General features: G+C 46.7%; 1 protein-coding gene across 2 annotated transcripts in view; it reads left to right on the plus strand.

Annotated features, from left to right (window-relative positions):
- LOC137654578 (inversin-like) overlaps window positions 1-27,243 on the plus strand; it is a 338,734-nt gene that overhangs the window by 6,835 nt on the left and 304,656 nt on the right. For both annotated transcript variants that reach the window (XM_068388325.1, XM_068388326.1), the window contains exon 2: window positions 974-1,151. In XM_068388325.1, coding sequence (XP_068244426.1) covers window positions 1,020-1,151 — 132 coding nt within the window. In that variant the 5' untranslated portion in view covers window positions 974-1,019. The remainder of the gene's footprint in view (window positions 1-973; window positions 1,152-27,243) is intronic.

A 27,243-nucleotide genomic window follows, 5' to 3' on the forward strand; every position in this document is an offset into this window, starting at 1 on the left:
GAAATTCTATTAACATTGACAATTCCCACGGAGTGGAAAGGTTGACTCTTTTCAGTTTGTAAACCTTGCTCAATGCTGAAAGTAGCCTTTTACTGCTAAAATTGAAAAGAGTTTTCTCCATGCACAAAAATAAAGAAATCTGCTTTTAGTTTAATAGAGGTTGTGAGAGAAGTGCTGCTTTTATGACACTAATCCCAGATGAGGGCCCAATTGTCCTGATAACCTGTTGTATATCACTTTTCTTGCTCAGTGTTTTACAAAAATTCTAAGGGTGAGTCTCCATAGTAAAGAGCGAATGGGTTTGTATTAGGTGTTGGAACTAATGACTAATTTAAAAGTAATTCATATTTTTCCTAACCATACAAACCCTGAGCTCTTTACTCATACTTGGCCTGCCATCACCAAGTCCTGCCTGCAATCAAATGTGATGTCATATCACTGGTGTGTGTGTGTGTGTAAGGGAGGTCGCTGATCTAACCCCCTCTAGCCCCGCTAACCAGCGGCGGGCCTGTTATACTTCGCTAAAAGTTTTATGGCTAGTTTCAGCTTTCACCGAAATATATATCCATAGTAAAGAGCTCAAGGTTTGTATAGTTAGGAAAAATACAAATTACTTTCAAATTTGTCATTAGAATTAGAATATTAGAAAGTAAAGTTCATCTTGTTGTAGAATATACAGCATTGGTACAATTATTTTAAATTTGTAAACTTATATTGGTCCATTTTTTTTGTCATATGTGATGTCTACTGTTTATTTGTTTCCAGTGATAAATTATGTTCTATAGGTGGTATTGTATTTTACAGGATTTTTCAAGTACAGTAGGCTACTGAAATCAGTTTGTGTATTTTGTATGTACTGAACCCTTAAAAATGCTGTGTAGTAAATTACTTATGCTGTAATTTTATCATGCTTCATTGTTCTTTTATTCTCTATGTTGAATTTGATATTGAATTTTTTAAAATTTCTCAACAGATTTTGAATGGAAAGTTTTGCTCCATTTGTTTAGAGAAGATAAAAAATGTATGATGCAGATTTAAAAACAAATGAAAATAGAGTGGAAAAAAAAATTCCACCATTACTCGTACAGCCCCACACACCATCTTTGACGAATGCTCCTCATGGTGTTTATAACAACTCTCCATTTAATCAGGTAGTGTAAGCTGTTACAGTATTTTTTTTTCTATTTTCTTTGTTGTTTAGCTATGGGGATCTGTGATGATTTATTTTAAACCAATTCATTGTACAGTATTGCAATGTCTGTTTGTTCCGTAACTGGAATACAAACCACGCTATTTAATAGGGGTGTTACTTTCGGCGTAGCTGAAATGACGAGCCATTAATTTTTAACGAGGGTTTACAATCCACACCGCTAGTTAGCGGGGGTAGGGGAGGGTAGCTTGCTACCCCACCCCTCTCACACACTTGTGCTTGAGCTCGCATTGCTCTCGGCTCGGATGGTAGTCGGACGTGTCCGCTCTCATCCTCGCCGTCATTTGAGCAGTCATTTAATGATTTTTTGCTTTTTCTTTTCTAGTTTTGGGTGTGAAGTTGGCCTCTGGGAATATGCGTACCTGCCCTGGGTTTCCCAACTGCCCCTGTGGAACATTCATGTCGACAGTCGAGACCGATCCTCACGCCCTTTGCCCTTCCTGTAGGGGCCAATGGTGTGACAGCGATAACAGGTGTAGGGAGTGGTCTACTTCCCAGTGGGAGAGGTTTTCGCGACGACGGAAGAAGTCCAAATGGGATATTTCTCCTTCGAAGGTTTCTTTGAAAGGAGAAAACCCAAGGCCTCTTCTTCCGTTGCCCAGACCTCCTCCAAAGCTCCCACTCGATTGATCTCTTTCGAGAGACCGTCGAGTGGTAGCGTAGACTGATGTACTGTTTACGAAATTCGGGGCTCGAGAGATGACGTTGCTTACCCTAGCGAAGCAGCTCTACCTCTCCCTCCAGGGGAGGATATGTCACTAATCCCCCTTTTTCAGCTTTGGTCCTCCTTGGGGCTTGATGGTTTGCCCTCTAAGGAGGTTTTACTTGACTACATCCGATTGGGTGCCGCTGTCAAGCAATTGCCATCACCGATAGAGGTTGATCCTCTGTCTCTTGTCGACGTTGTGGTGTCAGAGGTATCCAGTGCGGTATCACCCATCACCTCTGCCTCTTCAAACCCTACGGTAGCTGACGGCTTAGTTTCTCCCGTTCCTGTTCAACCAACGAGGGAGAAACTAAGTCCAACAGTCTCTCCTGCTAGTGATTCTTCCCCTCGTGGAAGTTCATTTACAGAGACTCCTCTTCGGAGGACTGCAGAAGGTCAGCTCACTGACCCTACGGCCCCCAGAGGGCGCATTCGTCGTAAGGCTCGCCTTCCCCTTCGCCAGAGAGGCCTTCCTTCACCTGCGGTGAGGAGGCGCCTTTTTGGTTCAACATCTTCGATGCAGTCCCCCGCAGAGGAACCTCGACATCGATCACCGATCACTGTTCCTTCATTGGTCTTGGACCTTTCTGCAGATCGTTCGTGATCTCCTTCGGTGGAAGGTCGTCCTTTTAAAGGACAAGCCGACCTTCCACCCGACAGACCTGCCAACCTGCCGTCACCGTTCTTATATAAACCTAATAAGGTTTCATCTGAACACGCTAAGGCGTGCCAACCAGATTCGTGCTATGCGCCAACGAAACCTGACGAGCGCGCTATAGTAGCTCGTCAGGCCCCGTCAACAACCCCTAACACAGGGCATCGAGGGCGTATGCGCCAACACGCACATACGTCCCAACATTAGCCCAGCTCTTCTACGCGCTATGCACGCACTTTTGCACATGCGCGGCCACGTTCTCCTGCGCGCCAGGCCTTGCCTGAGCCAAAGCATACGCGCCCAGGCCCAGCTGCACGCCAACCCTCACCTGCGCGCTGTCAACCTCCTGCGCGCCAGCGCTCTCCCACGCGCCAGAGCTATGCGCCAACGAAACCTGACGAGCGCGCTATAGTAGCTTGTCAGGCCCCGTCAACAAACCCTAACACAGGGCATCAAGGGCGTATGCGCCAACACGCACATACGTCCCAACAGTAGCCCAGCTCTTCTACGCGCTATGCACGCACTTTTGCACATGCACGGCCACGCTCTCCTGCGCGCCGGGCCTTGCCTGAGCATAAGCATACGCGCCCAGGCCCAGCTGCGCGCCAACCCTCACCTGCGCGCCAGCGGTCTCCTACGCGCCAGCACTCTCCCACGCACCAGAGCTCTCCTACTCGCCAGCGATCTCCTGCACGCCAGCGCTCTCGCCCAGCAGTTATTTCTCCTGCGCACCCACGATATACTGATCTGGGCGCTACTGGGAAGTCAACTAGAGTGACCTCTCCCACGTTTCAGCTCTCAACATCGTGCCAGTGCTCTCCATCGCCTGCACACATCCGCGAGGATACGCGCGCACTCGCCCATCCTTTCCTACGGATTCGCACCCACATTCTGACGTGCGCTCACGATCAGCACAGACTTCAACTGCACGCCCGCGCGCTAGGGGTCTTTCTCCTGGGCGCGCGCGTCCTACGACTGGTACAGGCATGCGCAAACTCTCGCCCGCTCACAGAACGCCTTGATCCTGCGCGCGTGCACGCCAACAGTCTCTCGCCCGCTCACAGAACGCCTTGATCCTGCGCGCGTGCACGCCAACAGTCTCTCGCACGTGCTCCTGTGCGCCCACAGTCTCCCGCATACGCTCCTGTGCGCCATTAATCTCCTGCGCGCCCACGCACATGCCCGCAGTCTCCTGCGCGTGACTCCTGGTATTCTCCCTCGCGCGAGCGTCAATATGCTCCCGCGCGCGAGCGTCAATATGCTCCCGCGCGCGAGCGTCAATATGCTCCCGCGCGCGAGCGTCAATATGCTCCCGCGCGCGAGCCGTCAATATCCTCCCGCGCGCGAGCCGTCAATATCCTCCCGCGCGCGAGCCGTCAATATCCTCCCGCGCGCGAGCCGTCAATATCCTCCCGCGCGCGAGCCGTCAATATCCTCCCGCGCGCGAGCCGTCAATATCCTCCCGCGAGCGAGCCGTCAATATCCTCCCGCGCGCGAGCCGTCAATATCCTCCCGCGCGCGAGCCGTCAATATCCTCCCGCGCGCGAGCCGTCAATATCCTCCCGCGCGCGAGCCGTCAATATCCTCCCGCGCGCGAGCCGTCAATATCCTCCCGCGCGCGAGCCGTCAATATCCTCCCGCGCGCGAGCCGTCAATATCCTCCCGCGCGCGAGCCGTCAATATCCTCCCGCGCGCGAGCCGTCAATATCCTCCCGCGCGCGAGACTGCTGAACTACAAACGGCAAGGTCGCCATTGCCTCATTCCCCTCCCCGCAAGCCCATACCAGCGCTCATTGTGGGAAAAGGGAAACATCTAGAGGGGTCCAGGATCCCAAAGCCTTTTCAGGCGAACCCACCAATGATGAGAACTCCTCCCAGGGATCCTTCAATTCCTGTCTCTTCAAGGGGTATGTCAGACAGCGCGTCTGTCAGCCAACAGCCCTGGTTCGGTGCACTAATCAGAGCCGTAACGCAGGCGTTCAAGCTTGTCTTCTCTGAATTGGGGCACAGATCCTTGGCTGCTTCTACCCCTTTGAAGAGAAAAAGAGGAGTTCCGAACGCGGTAACTTCTCCAAAGGCAAAACTGACTCCACGCAAGCCTTCGAGGCAGGTTCCTTCTTTCCCCCAGATTGTCTCTCCTTCCCCTTAGGACGAAGATTTCCCGTCTTCAGGGGAATCACGCGAGGAGAGACTTACCCCCATCGCACCAATGAGGGAAACCTCTCCTCGCGCCGAGATGTCTTCTCAGGTGGGGACTGAAAGGAACATGCAATCCTCGTCAATGTTGGAGTCCTACATCCTTCCCAGGAAGGAATCTAAGGGCTCTAAAACATTACCAAAGTCCTCTACTAGGACTAGGATGGAGCCAGCTAGCCACTCGGAGAACGTCCGCGACTCTCCCCAAGAAGAGCCTTTGGGGACAGGAGACTTCGCTGCAAGTCCTACATCAGGAGGAGACCCGCAAGAGTCAGAACATGCGTTTTGCCAAGTTCTGACTCTAATGAGGGCTCTTAACAGGTTTTCCGACCCAGAGATCCCTGCTTGAGAGGGCAAGGACACGGTCTTGGACCGTGTCTTTGGTACTCAGAAACCCTCCAAGACCAGTGCAGCACTGTCCTGGTCTCAGGGGGTTAAGAGTACCAGGGACAAGATCTCTCTACAGCTCTCCGAGATGTCCTCCTCCAACCGTTCCAGTGCTACCAACAAGCTCCTTCCACCTCCTAGCGTACAGCAGAGGAGGTACTTTGAGATCCTTAAGGAGCCTTGTTTAGCTCTTCCTCTTCACCACTCGATGGAATAGCTTACCAGGGGAGTCCCTCTTGAGAGACTCTCCAACTGGCAGGTCTCATTCTCGGCAACCGAAATCCTTAACCTGGAGAAACTTGCGAAGTGTGCTATGCAAGCCACTTCGTGGCTCGACATCTGGTTGGGGACCTTAGGTATCCTGATACATTCTGAGGATTTCTCCAAAGAACGTACCAGGAAAGGTATGGAGACTTTTCTTCTCTTAGGTACTCGCACGATCAAGTTTCTGGCCCACCAAGTCTCGAACTTGTGGGCAAATACCATTCTGAAATGTCGGGATGCAGTAGCTGAGAGATTCCATCAGAAGGTCCCTAGCACCGAGACCAATAGGCTCAGACATTCTTCTCTAGACGGATCCATCTTGTTTGAGCCTAAGGATGTGGAACATGCCGCTGAGAGGTGGAGGAAGTCTCATCAAGACTCCCTCCTTCATAGGGCTTTAACATCTAAGCCCTATAAGCCTCCAGCACCACAGCAGTCCCGTCCAGTCAAGACCCACGACAGCAGTGAAGACCATGGTGTCTAAGCCCTTTCCTGTCAAAGGAAGGAAAGACAAAATGTCCTTCAGGGGAGCCAAGAATCCTAGAGGGAGCATGCCGAGGCCACAAACGCTAGGATAGGCAGTCCCCCTGCATGTCCACCAGTGGGGGGATGCCTACAAAGTTGCTCAAACAGGTGGAAGCAACTCGGGGCCGATTCCTGGACAATCTCCGTGATCAGTCTAGGATATCATGTCCCGTTCATAACATCTCTACCTCCCCTGACGACAAAACCGGTGTCATTGAGCTCCCTTGCCATGGGATCGGCAAGGGGGCAAGCCCTTCAGGCAGAAGTCCAGACCCCGTTGAAGTGCGCTCTCCAAGAGGTCCTCGACGGGTCTCCAGGCTTCTTCAGCCGACTCTTTCTTGTAAAGAAGGCGTCTGGAGGCTGGAGACCAGTCATCAACCTCTCAGGTCTGAACAAGTTTGTCAAACAAACTCCGTTCAGCATGGAGACAGCGGACACGGTCAGACTAGCAGTAAGACCGCAAGACTTCATGTGCACACTGGACCTAAAGGACGCGTACTTCCAGATCCCAGTCCATCCGTCTTCAAGGAAGTACTTAAGATTCAGCCTAGACAATAGAAAGTACCAGTTCAAGGTGCTGTGCTTCGGTCTCTCCACAGCACCACAAGTTTTCACCAGAGTGTTCACCCTAATATCATCTTGGGCACACAGGATTGGTATCCGTCTCCTCCGTTATCTGGACGACTGGTTAATCCTAGCAGACTCGGTGTCATCCCTTCTTCAACACCGAGGCAAACTTCTGAGACTTTGCCAAGATCTGGGGATCATGGTAAATCTCGAGAAGTCCTCATTGCTTCCCACTCAAAGACTGGTATACCTAGGCATGATTATAGACACCAATCTCCACAAAGCCTTCCCATCAGACGACAGGATAGTAAGGCTGAGGAAGGTCGCAAGACCTTTTCTCAGACGAGAAGAACTTCCAGCCCAATTGTGGTTACGTCTCCTCTGTCATCTTTCATCGCTGGCCTGTCTAGTTCCTAACGTTCGCCTCAGGATGAGATCCCTCCAGTGGCAACTCAAGTCCCGGTGGAATCAAGGGTACGATTCCCCGGACATCCAGATCCCCATGGGGCCTGCGGAACTGACGGATCTCCAGTGGTGGGTGGCAGACGAGAACCTACGAAAAGGAGTGGATCTTCTCGTCCTCCCCCGGATTTGATGCTGTTTTCGGACGCTTCAAAAACTGGGTGGGGGGCCCACGTGCTGCACCACACAACCTCAGGCCTCTGGTCAGAGTCAGAAAAGTACCTCCATATAAATCTCCTAGAGATGAAGGCTGTCTTTCTGGCCCTTCAACAGTTCCAACAGTACCTGGCAAGTCACTCTGTGGTGGTGATGAGCGACAACACCACAGTAGTGGCCTACATCAACAAACAAGGAGGTACTTTTTTGCAGCAACTATCCCATCTAGCAGTAGAGATACTGAGATGGGCCGAAGTCCACTCGATACCACTATCGGCACGCTTCATTCCGGGCAAAAGGAATGTGCTCGCCGACAATCTGAGCAGAGCTTCTCAGATAGTAAGTACCGAGTGGGCTTTGGATCATCTAGTAGCCAACAAAGTCGTGACTTTGTGGGGTTCTCCGACTGTGGATCTTTTCGCAACAGCCCTGAACTTCAGGCTCCTGCTGTACTGTTCCCCAGTCCCAGACCCCAAGGCTCTCTGGCAAGATGCTTTCCAACAACGCTGGGACAACATCGATGTTTACGCCTTTCCCCCCGTTCTGTCTGATGAGGAGGGTACTCAACAAGACCAGAACATCGGTCAATCTTTCAATGACCCTTATAGCGGAATGGTTCTGCAACTCCTAACTGAGCTACCAAGAGAACTCCCTCTACGACACAATCTACTCAAAGAACCACATGCCAACATCTTCCACAAAGCCATAGGTTCACTACGACTTCATGCCTGGAGACTATCCAGCATCTCCTATTTTCGCAACAATTTGCTGTCAGGATGTCTGGACACCTTCGAAAGTCTTCGGCAGCAGTCTATCAGGCAAAGTGGAAAGTCTTCTGTGGTTGGTGTCGTGGAAGGGGTATCTCTCCACTTGATGCCACTATTCCAACAATAGCGGAGTTCCTCGTGTATTTGCGGGAAGAATTGCATCTTTCAGTCTCGGCAGTGAAAGGCCATCGCTCAGCCTTAAGTCTAGCCTTCAGGCTGAAAGGAATGGACATCTCTTCAACGCTAGAACTTTCCCTACTCATACGTAGTTATGAACTTACCTGCCCTCAGTCGGAAGTGAGACCTCCCCCATGGAACGTGGTTCGAGTTCTCAGGTCTCTTAAGAGACCTCCCTATGAACCATTACGCCAGGCATCAGATCGCCACATAACTTGGTAGACGGTATTCCTGCTAGCTTTGGCCTCGGCCAAGCGAGTCGGCGAACTTCGTGGTCTCGTATGACATCGCCCATTCAAGGGGATGGGGGGAGGTAACGTTCAGCTTCGTCCCTGAGTTTATTGCTAAGACTCAGAATCCTGGAGTGGCGGATCCTCGATTCGACTCCTTCCGGATTTCTAGTCTCCGTACTGTAACAGATGACCCAGACCATCTTTTACTGTGCCCAGTAAGGAGCTTGAGGCTGTACCTCAAAAGAACAGCTGCAGCCCGTCCTCATGTACCAGCTCTATTCGTCAGCACAGGAAGGACTAAGAGGAGGGTCACCAAGAACACCATCTCTGCATGGATTCGTAGGGTTATTGACCTGGCCTTGAATCCAGACCCTCCTCCATCACGTTGCCCTAGAGCATATGATGTCAGGGGCATACTACGTCCCTGGCCTTCAAAAGAAATTTTTAAACATTTAACTTAGCCGGTGGATATATATACTGTATAGCTAATGTCTCTGACGTCCGGCAGAAAATTCAAAACTCGCAGGCAATCGAAGATTGGGTAACTAGGTGTACAACTAGCGCCACCACTCGCCAGGATACTGGAACCATTCCTCAAATCCTCAGTTCCTCTCTGCCGCTGTGGCGTAAACATTGGAATTTTCTTGCTTGTGCTAACCTTCTGTTTTCTACAGCTTTGGTGAAGTACTTGTTTTTTGGTTAATGGCTTTCGCTTGGTTGGTTTTTCTTATAACTTTTCTTGAAACTCATTTGGATTTGACTGTTTTTTACCCTTGCTTGTTTGATCTCTCTCTGGATATTCCAAAATGGCCGACCCTTCCCCTGTGCATAGGAAATGTGTTAAAGGCTGTAAGACCCGCCTTCCAAAGGCTTCCATCGACCCCCACTCTATTTGTAACAAATGTAAAGGTAAAATATGTCAGTTAGGGGATCGATGTGATGAGTGTAATTTAATCTGATCCGAGTGGCTTGAGTATGAAAAGTACACTCGTAAGTTAGAGAGAGATAGGGTCAGAAGAAGCTCTTCTCATTCTCAAGAATTTTCCTCTCCCCATGTCCCTGAACCTTTTCCTTCCCCTGTAGTGGTAGTTTCTGAACCCCCTACTAGCACTAACGAGCCTTCACTGATGGACATGATGAAGGCGATTCATGCACTTGGTGCCAAGGTCGAGTCGATTGCTACGGATAGGAATCAGCTCATGTCCGATGTAAATTGTTAAAAAGTGCCAATGTTAGTGAAAAAAGTGCGAAAAATGTGTTCAGTGTTGCGGAGGGTACGTCTGTTCGTACTTGTTGTTCACCCAGGCCTAGACCTCTTTCAAGCTCCCCAACCCCTGGGAGAAGGAATGTCAAACGACGAAAGGGAACAATAGGTTTTAATCCATGAACAGACGTCCCCTCACGAGTTGCGGTTGACGTTGCTCATCACGATCGCCCTTATCTTGGGAGAGGTGAGACCAAGTTCTCCTCATCCTCTGAAGACGTTAACGTCAGTAAGAAATCTTGGCGTCAGGATTCCAGACCTCTCAAGAGGGATTTGGTTCCTTCAGAACAAAGTCAACGTCCTGGCTGCAGTCATTGGAGCAGTCCAGAACGTCTACCTTCATCGGAGGAAGGTACGCCTGCCAAACGTTCCTTTATAACGTCTGGTATGATTGCTCCGGAGACTCCTTTACTGGGTCACGGGTCTGTAGTTTCGTCTGGACGTTCCAGACGTTACGTGAGTGCTGCTGCTCCCGTTGTCATCACTGACGTTGCGGCACGCACGTTACCGAAGTCACGTCCTGACCCTCGTGTAATGGATCCTAATTTTAGCATGCTGCAGGAAGGACATGCAATCGAAACTGTCCACATTAATGCAGTCTTACTGTCCAGCCCCTGATCGACAGGAACCCTCGCTTGCGGAGCGTCACGGTTCTGATAAGCGTGACTCTTCTCATCAGACTTCCAAGCGTGAAGTTTCACGTCACGCTGACGTGACCCCTAGTATTGAGCATGCTGTCAAACGTGACGCCGATCGTCAGCTTCGACGTGATGTTGAACGTCAGTCGATACAGTCCCGACGTGACGTTGACCTTCATCCTCTGCCTGTTACCCATCGGTAGGTTGATGCAAGCTGTCAAGCTATTCCATCCCGACAGCTTGTTGATTTACCACCTCGCAAAAACATCGAGCTTCCGGATGAAGTTTTTTCTGAGGAGGAAGCGGATGATCCCCTTTCCACAGCTGTACCTTTGGATATCTTGTCAGAAGAAGAGGAACCTAGATCTGCTCAACAATCTTTGGATTTTAAAAAGATCATGATGGTTTTAAGGAGGTTTTTCCTTCGCATTTTGTTCCTGCTGCTCCACGCTCTCCTCCTTCAGAATTCACATTAGGGATGGCTGCTACAGCTCCCTCTGTTACTAAATTGGTGCTCTCTCGGTCGTCTAAGAGAGCTTTGCGTTTGCTGGGAGAATGGCTCTAGCGAAGGAGTTGGGCCTCCTAGTAAACAAGGAGAAGTCTCAACTGACCCCATCTCAAACTATTCTCTATTTGGGGATGGAGATACGGAGTCTAGTTTTTCGGGCTTTTTCATCGCCCACAAGACTAGAGCAAGCTCTCTTAAAGATTCGTCTTTATCGGAAAAAGAGCATTTGCTCTGTAATGATGTGGATGAGTCTGCTGGGAACACTATCATCACTGGAGCAGTTTGTTTCCCTAGGAAGACTCATTCTTCGCCCTCTCCAGTTTCACCTCAACCAGCATTGGGACAAGGAGAAGGGCTTAGAAGCAGTGTCCATTCCACTTCCAGAAACGGTCAAGACTTGCCTGAAATGGTGGGATGTCAATCTCTGACTTCAGGAGGGCCTCTCTCTTGCACACAATAACCCAGACCATGTGTTGTGTTCAGACGCTTCAGACTCCGGGTGGGGAGCAACACTAGACAGACTAGAGTGCTCGGGCCTATGGACGAAAGACCAGGTAAAGCTTCACATCAACCAGAAGGAGCTTCTAGCAGTTCTTTTGGCCCTGCAAAGTTTCGCAAGACTGATCCGAAACAAGGTAGTGCAGGTAAACGCAGACAGCACCACAGCGTTAGCCTACATCTCCAAGCAAGGCGGGACCCACTCGCAGTCTCTTTACTTAACTGCAAGGGAACTTCTAGTTTGGTCAAAGGAGAGAAACATCACCTTACTTACAAGGTTCATTCAGGGAGAAAGGAACGTGATGGCAGACTGCCTCAGCATAAGAGGCCAAGTCATCCCCACAGAATGGGCTCTTCATCAGGAGGTGTGCGAGAAACTATGGCGGATATGGGGACGTCCGTCCATACACCTGTTCGCAACCTCGATAACGAAGAGGCTTCCAACTTACTGCTCTCCAGTTCCAGATCCAGAGGCGGTCCACATCGATGCGTTCTTGCTGGTCTGGTCTCACCTGGAAGTGTATGCATTTCCCCCCTTCAAAATCCTTTACAAAGTCCTACAGAAGTTCGCCTCTCACAAAGGGACCAAGTTGACATTGGTTTCTCCCCTCTGGCCATCAAGAGAATGATTCACCGAGGTACATCAATGGATGGTGGACATTCCAAGAAGCCTGCCAATGCGGTTGGATCTTCTCTAGCAACTTCACATGAAAAGGTTCCATCAAAGCCTCCACGCGCTTCGTCTAACTGCCTTCAGACTATCGAGAGACTCTCTAGAGCTCGAGAGTTTTCGAAGGAGGCAGCTAGAGCAATTGCCAGAGCAAGGAGATCCTCTACCATCAGGATCTACCAGTCCAAATGGGAGGTATTTCGGGATTGGTGCAAAGTCACCTCTATTTCCTCGTCCTATACCTTTATAGCTCAAATCGCTGACTTCCTGCTACACCTTAGGAATGAACGTAACTTTTCTGCCTCTACCATTAAAGGTTACAGGAGCATGTTAGCTGTAGTGTTCAGACACAGGAACATAGACCTCTCGAACAATAAAGACCTTCAAGACCTTCTCAAGTCTTTCGTGACTTCCAAGGAGCCTCGGATAGTGACACCAGCTTGGAACCTGGATGTTGTCCTTAAATTTCATATATCTGAGAAATTTGAACCTTTGCACTTAGCCTCTTTTAAAGATCTCACCCTGAAGATACTTTTTCTAGTGAGTCTTGCTACTGCGAAGAGAGTTATTAAGGTTCATGCCTTCAGTAAGAACGTCGGCTTCTGTACTAGTACCGGCGTCAATGACCTTAGATGTCAGGATGCCTGAAAACTTGAAATCAATCAATCAATCAATCTGTACTAGTAAGGCAGTATGCTCCTTGCAGCTTAGTTTTTTGGCCAAGAATGAGCGACCTTCCCATCCATGGCCGAAATCTTTTGAGATTCCCAACCTGTCAGATGTGGTTGGTAACGAGATAGAGAGAGTCCTGTGCCCTGTGAGAGCACTTAAATTTTACCTAGACAGAACCAAAAATTTACGAGGCGAGTCTGAGGCCTTAATTAGAGAGGCTCACGCTCACTGCGGTGAGACTGACCTTAGATTGCTGAAAGTAAAGACTCATGAAGTCAGAGCTGCGGCAACTTCAGTGGCTTTAAAGCAAAATTGATCCCTACGAAGCATTATGGACGCAACCCACGGGAGGAGTAAATCTGTGTTCGCTTCACATTATTTAAAGAATGTCCAGACTCTTTACGAGGACTGCTACACTTTGGGACCATTCGTAGCAGCGAGTGCAGTAGTGGGTGAAGGTTCTACCACTACATTCCCCTAATCCTAATACCTTTTTTTCTTCTCCTGAAACTATTGTCTTTTTGATTGTATGTGGAGGCTGGGACAGTCTTCCGCAATCATTTGATTTTAGCGGGTGGTCAAACTTATTTCTTGAGAGTGCCCAGATCAAGGGTATTGGTTGAGGTCCTGTCATAGGGGTGGTCACCCCAGACATGACAGCTCCTAGAGGTCTTTCAGCCCCCTGAGTGGATCGCTGGGCTTCATAAGGATAGCGGACTAATGAGGCAGAGAATCATAAAAGTCAGCTTCCTTATCAGGTACGAACCCTTAAGTTTGTTTTTATCAAAACTCTTGAGTTATATTCCTATGATGTTTACTGCTGGTCTCTTACCCTCCACCAAGGGTGTCAATCAGCTATATATATATATATATCCACCGGCTAAGTTAAATGTTTAAAAATGATATTTTCATATTAAAATAAATTTTTTAAATATTTAACTTAGCCGGTGAATACTGTATATAATAGCTGCAACTCTGTTGCTCGACAGACAAAAAACAGTAAAAACTCGCCAGCGATCGCTATACAGGTTGCGGGTGTGCCCACCAGCGCCAACTGTCGGCCAGATACCACTCTCTCGATGTAAACAAAGACTCAATTTCTTCTCTGTCGACGTGTCGACAAGACGTACTTTTACTCGCTGTAGAACCTGGAGTTTTCTCAACATATTTGGTGAAGTACTTCATTTTGGTTTGAGCTTTCGCAGTGCAGGTGTTTTATCTTCATCTTAAATCTTGAACTCGTTTTGGATAGATTTAATTTTTGGTGACAAAGAGAGTATGGACTTTCTTTGACTTTTAAATGGCCGACCCTTCCCTTAGACGGAAGTGTGTTTAGGCTTTTAGTAATTATCTTATCACGTTATAAATTAATTATAGATTTTCCTCTATATATTTTATATCTCACCGCCTTTATTAGGCCTCTTCGATTAACTTTCCATTTATAATAAACATAAAAAATAAATTTTAATGTTTTGTTTATATGCGACCTTTCCTGAGAGTAGGCGGGTCCTAACTTGGAAACCAAAGTTAAACAACGTTGAGCCCTTTCAATCTTAAATAGCTTTTAAAGAGCTAATGATTTAAAACTTTTTAAATGAATATTTTTAATAAATATTTTATGAAAGATTTTCTTTGAATAGTCTTCGTACTGTTTTCAAAGATGAACTAACGTTTAGTTTATTTATGCTACGCAGTTTGCGCTCTATCGTTACGATAGAGAGAGAGAGTATCACGGTTTCACTTTGCAGAAAGAGTAAATCGATTCTGACGTTTTGTTCATTCTTCTTTCAAAGCTTAAATGTTTTAAATTCTATTTTAAAGGAACTTTTTAATTGAAAAATCTTTCAGTTTTTTCCTTTGGTCAAATAACATGTTTTTTTGACGAAACGTAATTGGGCTCTTCTCTTAGGTGCGAAATCAAGAGAGAAAGAGAGATAGAGACGGAGGGAGAGAGAGGAGAGAAAACGTTCCGTTCAAGCGGGTAACGTTGTTCTCGAGTTACTCTCGTCCCTAGTCTCTGTACGGGGAGAAAGGATAAAACGTTTTTAGTTTTATTCTCGTCCCCAGGCAATGTACGGTGAGAGATTGAAAACGTAGTTTTGAATGAACTAGTGTTTATTCTCTTCCCCAACCACTGAATTTTTTTTATCTTAAAAGATGTTTACTGTTTTTTTGCTGGTATTAATGTGCTTGCATTATACGACTGATTTCGCATTTACTACCTTTTGATGAGGGTAGAATTGCGTGCTTCAGGTAGAAATCAGTAAAAGTTTCGATTTCAGTGAAATAAGTGCAAAACAGAAAATCGTAGTGATAAATGTGATATTGCGCAAAGTGTTACAGTGTTGCGTCCGAAGGTTCGTCTGTTCGTGCCTGTCGTTCACCTAGTCCGGGACCTCTTGCAAGCTCCCAAGCCCAGGGGAGAAGTAATGTCGTACGACTTATGGGTTCGAGAGGCCTTGATCAGCGAACAGACGTTTCCCTCTATGGTATCGGGTGTATCTTACCAAGATCTCCCCTACCATAAGGCGAGAGAGACAAGTTTCTCCTCGTCATCCGAAGGCTTTTCGCATAAGAAACCTGAAACAAGGTTTCGAGGCCCTTAAGCGAAAGTCAGTCCTTTCAGGACAGGTCCAGCGTCCTGGTTGCAGCCATTAGGACAGCTCTGACCCTATGCAGTCATCGGAAAACTGCTCGCCGCCTAACAAAAGCGTAACACAGACTCCGAGAGTCTTTTTTGTTGGCAAAGTGTTGCGGTCACAGACGTTACCCTCGTCTCTTACCGCAACCATTTCCGTTGATCCTAAATGGGTTGTACGGCAAGACATGCAGAATAAGCTTGCCTCCCTTAGGAAGACTATTCTGCCGATTAGTCCGTTGAGCCTAGCCGTTTATCTCATCGAGATCCTGGCTTTCAGCCAACCTAACGTTCCTTTGTGCGTCCTGTTGACGTTGGCGTAGCTAAGTCACGTCAGTCAGGTTGTTTAGAACCACACTCGATGCGGTCTCGTGTGGATTTTCAGCCACATTTGGACGTTAGGCCACTTGCTGATGCTCCTGTTGACGTTCAGGACGTTCGCTAACAATCGGAGTTGACTTATTTTGACGCTGTGCGTCAACCTCCGCATTCTAGAGTTGTTTTGACTGCTCAGTCTAGGCAGTCAAAGCAGTCTCGAGGTGGACGCTGTGCGTCCTCACGCACCTGTTGTTGTTGACAGTTCACAGACTGTCAAGCAGTTACATGACGTTGCGTCCTGGTCTCTCGCACCTGTTGTTGTTGACAGTTCACAGACTGTCAAGCAGTTACAGTGAACCCTCGCTACTTCGCGGTTCGACAATCGCGGATTCACCACTTCGCGGGGTTTTCCCATAACCCATATATATATACATATCGCGGATTTTCCGGAAAATTCGAAAATACCGCGAAATCTGAAGATAACCAAATACGATATTTTGTTACCTGTAATTCCATTAATACTGTAATTATAGTAATATCTGCTCTTACTGATTGTTCATTGCATTACATATGATATATAATTCAGCACAGAAAGAAATAAAACACGAAAAGAGAATGTGATCATACGATAATTCAGTACGTAGTAAAATTAAATCGAACATGAAACGCAAATCAGATGCAGTCATACCATATTAGAATGGTGTGTACTGTAATGGATGTGCTTCTTTTCCATGAATCTTTTGTATGTATACGTACGTAGTACAGTACTGCATCCAATAATATTCTTTGTTGCAAAAATCACATTTCGAATAAGTACTGTAAGCGTACGAGAGAGAGAGAGAGAGAGAGAGAGAGAGAGAGAGAGAGAGAGAGAGAGAGAGGCGTAAAATAGCGTACGTACGTAAATTTTTATTATTATTGTTATTATTATTATTATTGTTGTTGTTGTTAATAAAATTATTATTGTTATTATTAATCATTATTATTATTATTATTACTGTACAGTATTATTATCATTATTTATTATTATTACGGTATTGTACTTAATCTACGTACGTTCAGTGTGCGCGGGACATCTTCTATGAGTAACCAACGCACCATAGTACTGTATAAGACGGGTTGTGATTGGTTCAAGCGCTGATAGATGACGAATCAAAACTCAAGTTTTGTTATCTAGCCTGTGATTGGTGTTTTGCCCGCATCTCCAACCCGCAGCATCAGAGTTCTCGCGGGACTGATCGTTCACTTTCTCTTTCCGCGTATTGCTGAGTAGACGTTCTTAAGTTTGTGAAGTTGAATCTGTGCTGTGTGCGACTGTTTTAAGTTGAACTTTTTGTTGAACTTTCTGTTACAATGGCTCCCAAGCGTTCTGCTTCTAGTAAGGCTGGTAGTGAGCCTAAACGCCACCGAAGAATGATGACGATAGCTGAGAAGGTTACGCTTCTCGACATGTTAAAAGATGGTAGAAGTTACGCGGCCGCCGGCCGCCATTTTGGCATCAACGAATCCACCGTTCGCTACATCAGGAAGGACGAGGCGAACATTAGAAAGACTGCTGCAATCACCTTTAGCAGATCAGCGAAGCGAGTCGTTACAACGCGTAATAAAACGATCGTACGCATGGAAGGTGCTTTAGCTGTGTGGATTGCCGACTGTCGGAAGAAGAACATAGCGTTGGATACGAACACCATCCGAACAAAGGCTTTGAGCTTGTATGAGAATTTTGCGGCAAAGGAACCTCATGACGACGATGGCGACCATGCTGAAGAAGATGATGATGTAGATGATCCTCAACCAGGGACCTCCACTGATTCCCAGCGTCAGAAACAACGTTTTTCCGCCAGCAAAGGATGGTTCGCGAAGTTTCAGAAACGCTTCGCCCTGAAAAGCGTTTCCCTGCATGGGGAGTCTGCTTCCGCTGACACTGCCGCTGCTGAAACTTACGTGAACCAGACTTTCAAGAACATTATCGCTGAAGGTGGATACAAGCCGGAACAAGTGTTTAATATGGATGAAACCGGCTTGTTTTGGAAGAGAATGCCGTCGCGAACTTTCCTGTTCAAAGAGGAAGCCAAAGCCTCTGGCTTTAAGGCATTCAAGGATCGCGTTACCCTCGTGATGTGTGGCAATGCTGCTGGATTTTTGTTAAAGCCGGGGCTTATTTATAAGTCGAAAAATCCTCGCGCTTTGAAAAACAAAAATAAGAATCTCCTTCCCGTGTACTGGATGCATAATCAAAAGGCATGGATTACGAAGATGCTGACCTCCAACTGGTTCCACCAGTGTTTCATCCCGCAAGTCCATGAATATCTCTTAGAGAAGGGCTTGCCATTCAAGATCCTTCTCCTTATGGATAACGCTGGTGGACACGCAACTGACCTGTCGCGTGAGGGCGTTCAGGTTGAGTTCCTGCCACCCAACACCACGTCATTAATTCAACCAATGGACCAGGGGGTTATCAGGGCGTTCAAGGCCCTCTACACGAAGAATACCTTGGCGGACCTCGTTGCGTGTGTGGATGCTGCCCAAGATGACGAGGATGAAGACTTCAACTTGAAGGCGTACTGGCGGCAGTACACCATAGCCACGTGCCTGCAGAATATTCAAAAGGCACTTCAAGAGATGAAACCTGCAACCGTAAATGCGAGCTGGAAGAAGCTGTGGCCCGATATTGTTTACGACGACAAGGGATTTACTCCGTCGGAAATCCAACACTCTGCAATACGGAAATCTGTGCAGTTGGCTGCCATAATTGGGGGTGACGGGTTTGGCGACATGACGACTGAAGACGTCGACGAGTTGTTGGACTGCCATTCCCAGCCCCTAACTGACGCAGATCTCGAAGACCTGACGAAATCGGCAAGTGAGGAAGAGAGTGAGGGTACCCAGGAAGAGACCCAAGAAAATGTAGAAGAAACGGCTTAACATTAGAACGGCTCGCCAAGTTCTGCAACCATATGAAGGAGGCGAAAGAAATGTTGCAAGAGTGGGACGAGGATATGGTTCGCGCGATGCAATTCTGCAACAAGGTCGATGACATCACGACTCCCTACAGGATGCTCTTGGATCGAAAAAAGAAGCAGCGGCAACAACTTCCGATCACAATGTTTTTTCAGCCTCGCAAAAAAGAGCCAGTTCCTCCTGCTAGTACGCCTTCGGAAGAAATTGAAGAAGTTGAAGAGGTGTCCCAGGAAAAGACACCTCCGTCTGAAGAGACGTAAAATACTATCATTGACTGCACAGTAGAACACATCATCAGCTTCATCATCATCATTTCTACTGTGCAGCAAATTCATCGCCATCGTCATTCAAGTTTTTCTGGAACTTCTTTCGTGGTGAGTACAGTAACAATCTTTATTTTTTACTTTAACCTGTTTTATAGTTTAGTAACTGTACGTACTGTATGCATTAAGTTAAAGGGAAGGTTTTAAAAGTCTACATGTTGTAACCTATCATATTTTTTTTGTTTAAAATTTACATTTACGTACGTAAAACAATCTCTCTCTCTCTCTCTCTCTCTCTCTCTCTCTCTCCTCTCTCTCTCTCTCTCTCTCTCTCTCTCTCTCTCTCTCTCTCAAATTGTTTTCCTGCTTTGCTACGTACAAGTACTGTATAATTTATATTTGTAAGGTAACATATTTTGTAAATGCTTTGTACTGTAAATACTGTATGTACTGTATCATTATTTATCACTATCATCATGCGTGTTAAATGCCTTGTTTGTTCTGAGCGTGGTTGTTTACTGAGCGTACACGCCGTCGTTTCAGGCGGCGTCATAAAGAAAAAGATTTCATTTGGAAGTCCTAAGAAAAATACGTAAACTAAAACATTGGTAATAAAAAAATCAACATACAGTACTGTATAATCAATATAATCGATGCAAAAACTAACCATACGTACATATATGTGTACACTAAATGAGTTTGTTTCTTCATTATGATCAGAGATGAACGTAAACAAAACATTGGTTGCCATTTTTTATCGTGCTTTTTAGGTGTTTAGGAAACACATGATATAAAATCGCCTTTAATATTTGTGCCTGTTTTAGTTTAGGGTGCTGTAGTACATGCATTAAGTGTTCTGTACATTACAGGGTGTAAAGGGTGGTTTGTTAACAGTACTACGTACAAGGGAAGGTTTTAAAAGTCCGAATATACATGTTAAATAAATAGGTAAATATGCTGTCACTACTTCGCGGATTTTCACCTATCGCGCCCGCGTCTGGAACCTATCTACCGCGATAAACGAGGGTTCACTGTACATGACGTTGCGTCCTGGTCCGCTACTAATGCACCAGTGCGTGTGGACTCTGCTTGTAAAGCATTGCCACCACGGTAGGTCTCTCCCTTGCTTGAGACTCAGCTATTTTCGGACAAGGTTCCTTTAGATGAGGAAGTTGCTGTTCCCCCTCCTACTGATATTCCCTTGAGGACTCTGTCAGACGGAGAGGAGCCTAAAGCTGCTTAGCCCTCTATGGACTTTAATTAAATCATGCTGATTTTTAAGGATCTTTGTCCGGATCTTTTTGTAACTGCTGCTCCTCGTTCGCCTAAACGTTAGAGCTTACACTAGGCCTAGCTACTTCGAAGCCGTTGTTTATAAGCTAGTGCTCTCTCGCTCTCCTAGAGAGCTTTACGTTTGCTAGGCGACTGGTTTATCACCAGGAGGAGTTTGGGGGATACAGCCTTTGCTTTCCCTTCTTTTAAACTGGCTTATAGAGCGAGAGTCTGATATGACACGAGAGAAGTTCTCGGCTTGGGAGTTCCTGCCTCTGCCCAGATAGACTTCTCAAATCTCGTAGACTCTCCCTGGCGCCTGGCCAGGAGACGCTCCAAGATTTTACAGGTCAACTTCACAGCTGTTTTCGAGCCTTTGAAGTTTTGCTGTACAATTATGTCATGCATAAACAAGGCTTTCAGGGATGGCTACAATGATCTGACAGCCACGTTCTCTGCAGGGACAAGTCCCTCAGGGATGGCTCCATGATTTGGCAGCCATGTTCACTGCAGGAGTACGTAAGAGGCAAGTGCGCTCAATGTGTTCATTGTCAAGACAAACTTCACGATGAAGTCTACCAGGCTGTCTTGACAGCATTTATGGAAGGCGACTGGATGGTCTCTCTCGACCTTCAGGAGGCATACTTCCACATTCCTATACACCCGGATTCCCAACCGTTTCTGAGGTTTGTTCACAGGAATGTGGGGTACCAGTTTCGAGCTATCGGAGATCAGAGCCTCCCTGTACTTGGACGACTGGCTTCTCAGAGCCTCTTCCAGTCATCGCTGTCTGAAGGATCTCAATTGGACTCTAGATCTGGCCAAGGAATTGGGACTCCTAGTCAATTTGGAAAAGTCACAGCTGGTCCCATCCCAAACTATTCTGTATTTAGGGATGGAGATTCACAGTCAAGTTTTTCGGGCTTTTCCGTCGGCCCCCAGAATAGATCAAGCCCTGCTCTCCATCCAGAAGATGCTGAAGAAAGAACGCTGCTCAGTCAGGCTGTGGATGAGTCTGGTAGGGACGCTATCATCCCTGGAGCAATTTGTCTCGCTAGGAAGGCTACACCTCCGTCCTCTTCAATTCCATCTGGCTTTTCACTGGAAAAAGGACAAGACGCTAGAGGCGGTCTCGATCCCGATTTCCGAAAAGATAAAGTCTTGTCTGACTTGGTGGAAGGACAATATCAGCCTACGAGAGGGTCTTCTCCTGGCAGTTCAGATACCCAACCACGTTCTCTTCTCGGACGCATCGGACTTGGGCTGGGGCGCGACGCTGGACGGTCGGGAATGCTCAGGTCTTTGGAACTCGAGTCAGAGGAGCATGCATATCAACAGCAAGGAGCTTTTGGCGGTTCATCTGGCCTTGATAAGCTTCGAGAATCTCCTTCGAGGCAAGGTGGTGGAGGTAAACTCGGACAACACCACGGCCTTGGCGTACATTTACAAACAGGGAGGTACCCACTCACTGACTTTGTACGAGGTCGCAAGGGACCTGCTCATCTGGTCAAAAGATCGAGGCATCTCCCTAGTAACGAGGTTCATCCAGGGCGACTTGAACGTCCTAGCAGATTGTCTCAGTCGGAAAGGTCAAGTAATTCCAATCGAATGGACCCTCCACAAGGATGTGTGCAAGAGACTTTGGTCGACTTGGGGTCAACCCACCATAGATCTCTTTGCAACCTCGCTGACCAAGAGGCTTCCAATCTATTGCTCTCCAGTCCCGGACCCAGCAGCAATACATATAGATGCCTTCCTCCTAGATTGGTCACATCTGGATCTTTACGCATTCCCACCATTCAAGATTGTCAACAAGGTACTGCAGAAGTTCGCCTCTCACGAAGGGACAAGGTTGACGTTAGTTGCTCCCCTCTGGCCCGCGAGAGAATTGTTCACCGAGGTACTTCGATGGTTAGTAGACGTTCCCAGAAGTCTTCCTCTAAGAGTAGACCTTCTACGTCAGCCACACGTAAAGAAGGTACACCAAAGCCTCCACGCTCTTCGTCTGACTGCCTTCAGACTATCGAAAGACTCTCGAGAGCTAGAGGCTTTTCGAAGTAGGCAGCCAGTGCGATTGCTAGAGCAAGAAGAGCTTCTACCATTAGAGTCTACCAATCGAAGTGGGAAGTCTTCCGAGACTGGTGCAAGTCAGTTTCTGTATCCTCGACCAGTACCTCTGTAGCCCAAATAGCTGATTTTCTCTTATACCTGAGAAAAGGACGATCCCTTTCAGCTCCCACTATCAAGGGCTACAGAAGCATGTTGGCATCGGTCTTCCGGCATAGAGGCTTAGATCTTTCCAACAATAAAGATCTGCAAGACCTCCTTAAGTCTTTCGAGACCACTAAGGAACGTCGTTTGGCTACTCCTGGGTGGAATTTAGACGTGGTCCTAAGATTCCTCATGTCAGACAGGTTTGAGCCTTTACAGTCAGCCTCCCTGAAAGATCTCACTCTTAAGACTCTTTTCCTGGTATGCTTAGCCTCAGCTAAAAGAGTCAGTGAGATTCATGCCTTCAGCAAGAACATCGGATTTTCGTCAGAAAAGGCCACTTGTTCTCTGCAACTTGGTTTTCTAGCCAAAAATGAGCTACCTTCTCGTCCTTGGCCTAAATCTTTCGATTCCCAGCTTATCGGAGATCGTAGGCAATGAACTAGAAAGAGTCTTATGCCCTGTTAGAGCTCTTAAGTTCTACTTAGCTCGTACTAAACCTTTACGAGGCCAATCTGAAGCGTTATGGTGTTCGGTTAAGAAACCATCCTTGCCTATGTCAAAGAATGCTTTGTCATGTTCTATCAGATTGTTAATACGAGAAGCTCATTCACACTTGAGTGAGGAAGACCGATCTTTGCTTAAGGTTAAGACGCACGAGGTTAGAGCTGTAGCAACTTCCGTGGCCTTTAAGCAAAATAGATCTCTGCAAAGTATCATGGACGCAACCTATTGGAGAAGCAAGTCAGTGTTCGCGTCATGTTACTTAAAAGGTGTCCAGTCTCTTTACGAGAACTGCTACACACTGGGACCATTCGTAGCAGCGAGTGCAGTAGTGGGTGAGGGCTCAACCACTACAATTCCCTAATTCCATATCCTTTTAATCTGTCTCTTGAAATGTTTTAATGTTTTTATGGGTTGTCCGGAAGGCTAAGAAGCCTTTCGCATCCTGGTTGATTTGGCGGGTGGTCAAAGTCATTTCTTGAGAGCGCCCAGATTAGGGGTTTGATGAGGTCCTGTTGTATGGGTTGCAGCCCTTGATACTTCAGCTCCTGGGGGTCTGTCAGCATCCTAAGAGGATCGCGGGGCTCCGTAAGGAAGACGTACTTACAAGGCAGAGTAATCGTCTAAGTCGACTTCCTTACCAGGTACCTATTTATTTTGGTTTTGTTATATTGATAACTGTCAAAATGAAATAAAAAACTCTTAGCTTATACGATGTAAACATATTTAACTGGTCTCTACCCACCACCCTGGGTGTGAATCAGCTATTATATATTCACCGGCTAAGTTAAATATTTAAAAATGATATTTTAATTATAAAATAAATTTTTGAATATACTTACCCGGTGAATATATAAATTAAACGACCCTCCCTTCCTCCCCAATAGAGACGCAGTGGGATGAGAAGAAATTGAGTCTTTGTTTTCATCGAGAGAGTGGTATCTGGCCGACAGTTGGCGCTGGTGGGCACACCCGCAACCTGTATAGCGATCGCTGGCGAGTTTTTACTGTTTTTTGTCTGTCGAGCAACAGAGTTGCAGCTATTATATATTCACCGGGTAAGTATATTCAAAAATTTATTTTATAATTAAAATATCATTTTGAGCATATTTACCCGGTGGATATATATAGTTAAACTCCCTCCCTTCCGCCCCTCTAGAGACCCTATGGGCAGAGAAGACCTGAGGACTTGAGGAATGGTTCCAGTATCCTGGCGAGTGGTGGCGCTAGTTGTACACCTAGCTACCCAATTTTCTGCCGGACGTCAGAGACGTTAGCTATATATATATCCACCGGGTAAGTATGTTCAAAAATTTATTTTAATATGAAAATATCATTTTTTAATATTAAACTCAGCCGGTGATTATATAAGCTGCAGCTCTGCTGCCCGACAGAAAAAACTCTACGTTCAAAATACGCCAGCGATCGCTATGCAGGTAGGGGGTGTACATCAACAGCGCCATCTGTCGAGCAGGTACTCAGTACTCAATGTAAACACAGAACCAATTTTCTCTCTGTCGTGCCACCGGCAAGACCTACTAAATTCGCTATTGCTTACTGGATTGGTTTTCACATATTTTGGTGAAGTACACATTTCTAGTTTTGAGCTTTCGCTATGCAGGTGTTTTATCTTCATCTCAAAACTTGAACTCGTTTTGGATAGATTTAATTATGGTGACAAGGAGAGTATGGACTCTCTTTCACTTTTAAATGGCCGACCCTTCCCTTAGACGGAAGTGTGTTTAGGTTTTTAGTAATTTTGCTTAACACGTTATAGATCTATATATTTTATATCTCTCCGCCTTTATTAGGCCTCTTCGATTAACTTTCCATTTATTATAAACATATAAAAATAAATTTTTATGTTTTGTTTATATGCGACCTTTCCTGATAGTAGGCGGTCCTTACTTGGAACCGAAGTTAATCAACGTTGAGCCCGTTATATCGTATTTAGCTTTTAAAGAATTTAAAACTTTTTAAAATTTAATGTTTTATGAAAGAATTTCTTTGATAGTTTTCGTACTGTTTTCAAAGATGAACTAACGTTTAGTTTTTTAGACTACGCAGTTGTTGACGTTCAGGACGTTCAACATGCGCTCTATCGTTACGATAGAGAGAGAGTGTATCACGGTTTCACTTTGCAGTAAGAGTAAATCGATTCTGATGTTTTGTTCATTCTTTCTTAGCTTAAATGTTTTAAATTCTAAATTAAAGGAACTTTTTATTTGGAAAACCTTTCAGTTTTTTCCTTTAGTCAAATAACATGTTTTTTTGACGATATATAATTGGGCTCTTCTCTTAGGTGCGAAATCAAGAGAGAAAGAGAGAGAGAGATAGAGACGGAGGGAGAGAGAGGAGAGAAAACGTTCCGTTCAAGCGGGTAATGTTTTTCTCGAGTTGCTCTCGTCCCTAGTCGCTGTACGGGGAGGAAGGATAAAACGTTTTTAGTTTTTTATTCTCGTCCCCAGGCTATGTGCGGTGAGAGATTGAAAACGTAGTTATATGAACTAGTGTTTAGTCTCTTTCCCAGCCACTTATTTTTTTATCTTAAAATATGTTTTCTGTTTTTTGCTGGTATTAATGAGCTTGCATTATACGACTGATTTTGCAATTACTACCTTTTAATGAAGGGTAGAATTGCGTGTTTCAGGTAGAAATCAGTAAAAGTTTCGATTTCAGTGAAATAAGTGCAAAACAGAAAATCGATAAAGTGATATGCGCAAAGTGTTACAGTGTTGCGTCCGAGGGTTCGTCTGTTCGTGCCTGTCGTTCACCTAGTCCGGGACCTCTTGCAAGCTCCCAAGCCCAGGGGAGAAGTAATGTCGAACGACTTATGGGTTCGAGAGGCCTTGATCAACGAACAGACGTTTTCCCTCTGTGGTTTCGGGCGTATCTACCCAAGATCGCCCCACCCACTCTAAGACGAGAGAGCCCATTTATTCCTCGTCTGCGGAAGAGGTTTCTCGTAAGAAACCATGGACCAAGGTCTCGCGGCTTATTAAGCGCAAGTCGGTCCTTTTCGCGCAAGTCCAACGGCCCAGTTGTAGCCACTGGGTCAGTTCGGACTCGCTGCAGTCTTCCGACGACTGCTCACCTCCTAAGAGAGGCAAAGCGGTACCGCATCAGGCAGTCACACCGTCTGTTGCCGCACCTGCTCCTGTAGACCCTAGTGGTCTTTGCTGCAGACCATGCAGTCTCAGTTAACGTCATTGATGCAGGACTTTCGTGCAGAGAAGGTTGACGCTGCACCAACCTCTAGCCTACAACCAACCACGGTTGTGCGTCCTGTGGACGCTGAGGCGACCTTCTCCCGCACTCCAAGAGAGTCCCGCCACCCATGCGTTCCAGTGTACCCTGCCAGCCGCATGTTGACGTTCAGCGACGCACGGAATCTTCCGTTGACGTTCGCGAGGTACAACAACAGTCTAAGTTGTTTTGTTTTGACGCGGTGCGTCAACTTCCGCATTCTAGAGGTGTTTTGACTGCTCAGTCTAGACAGTCAAAGCAGTCTCGAGTGGACATTGTACGTCCTCACACACCTGTTGTGGTTGACAGTTCAGTTGTTGATAGTTCACAGACTGTCAAGCAGTTACATGACGTTGCCTTCTGGTCTGCTACTTATGCACCAGTGAGAGACTCACTGAGGTAACCTAGCTTTTATCGGACAAGGTTCCTGTGGATGAGGAAGTTGCTGTTCTCCCTCATACTGATATTCCCTTGAGGACTCTGTCAGATGGAGAGGTGCCTTAAGCTGCTTAGCCTCCTATGGACTTTAATTAAATCATGATGATTTTTTTTAAGGATCTTCGTCCGGATCTTGTAACTGCTGCTCCTCGTTCGCCTAAACGTCAGAACTTACACTAGGCCTAGCTACTTCGAAGCCGTTGTTTTTAAGCTAGTGCTCTCTCGCTCTCCTAGAGAGCGTTACGTTGGCTAGGCGACTGGTTTTTGCACCAGGAGGAGTTTTTTAGGGATACAGCCTTTGATTTCCCTTCTTTTAAACTGGCTTATAGAGCGAGAGTCTGATATGACACGAGAGAAGTTCTCGGCTTGGGAGTTCATGCCTCTGCCCAGATAGACTTCTCAATTCTGGTAGACTCGCCCTGGCGCCTAGCCAGGAGACGCTCCAAGTTGTTTACAGGTCAACTTCTCGCTTTTGTCAAGCCTTTGAAGTTTTGCTGTACTATTATGTCACACATAACAAGGCTTTCAGGGATGGTAAACGGTTCCGCCTCAGTCGCTAACCCCGTCTGTTGCCACACCTGCTCCCGTAGACCCTAAATGGGCTTTGCTGCAAGCCATGCAGTCCAAGCTTGCGTCCTTGATAGAGGACTTAAATGCGGAGAAGAACCTTCTGGCCAACAACCTTCCAACCGGTCGGTTGTGCGCCCTGTTGACGCTGAGGTAACCTACTCGCGTCTGCCAGTTGAGGTGGTTCCTCCTTCTGGCCAACAACCTTCCAACCGGTCGGTTGTGCGCCCTGTTGACGCTGAGGTAACCTATTCGCGTCTGCCAGTTGAG

The sequence above is a fragment of the Palaemon carinicauda genome, chromosome 15 (assembly GCF_036898095.1).
Source record: "Palaemon carinicauda isolate YSFRI2023 chromosome 15, ASM3689809v2, whole genome shotgun sequence".
NCBI classification, from domain to species: domain Eukaryota; kingdom Metazoa; phylum Arthropoda; class Malacostraca; order Decapoda; family Palaemonidae; genus Palaemon; species Palaemon carinicauda.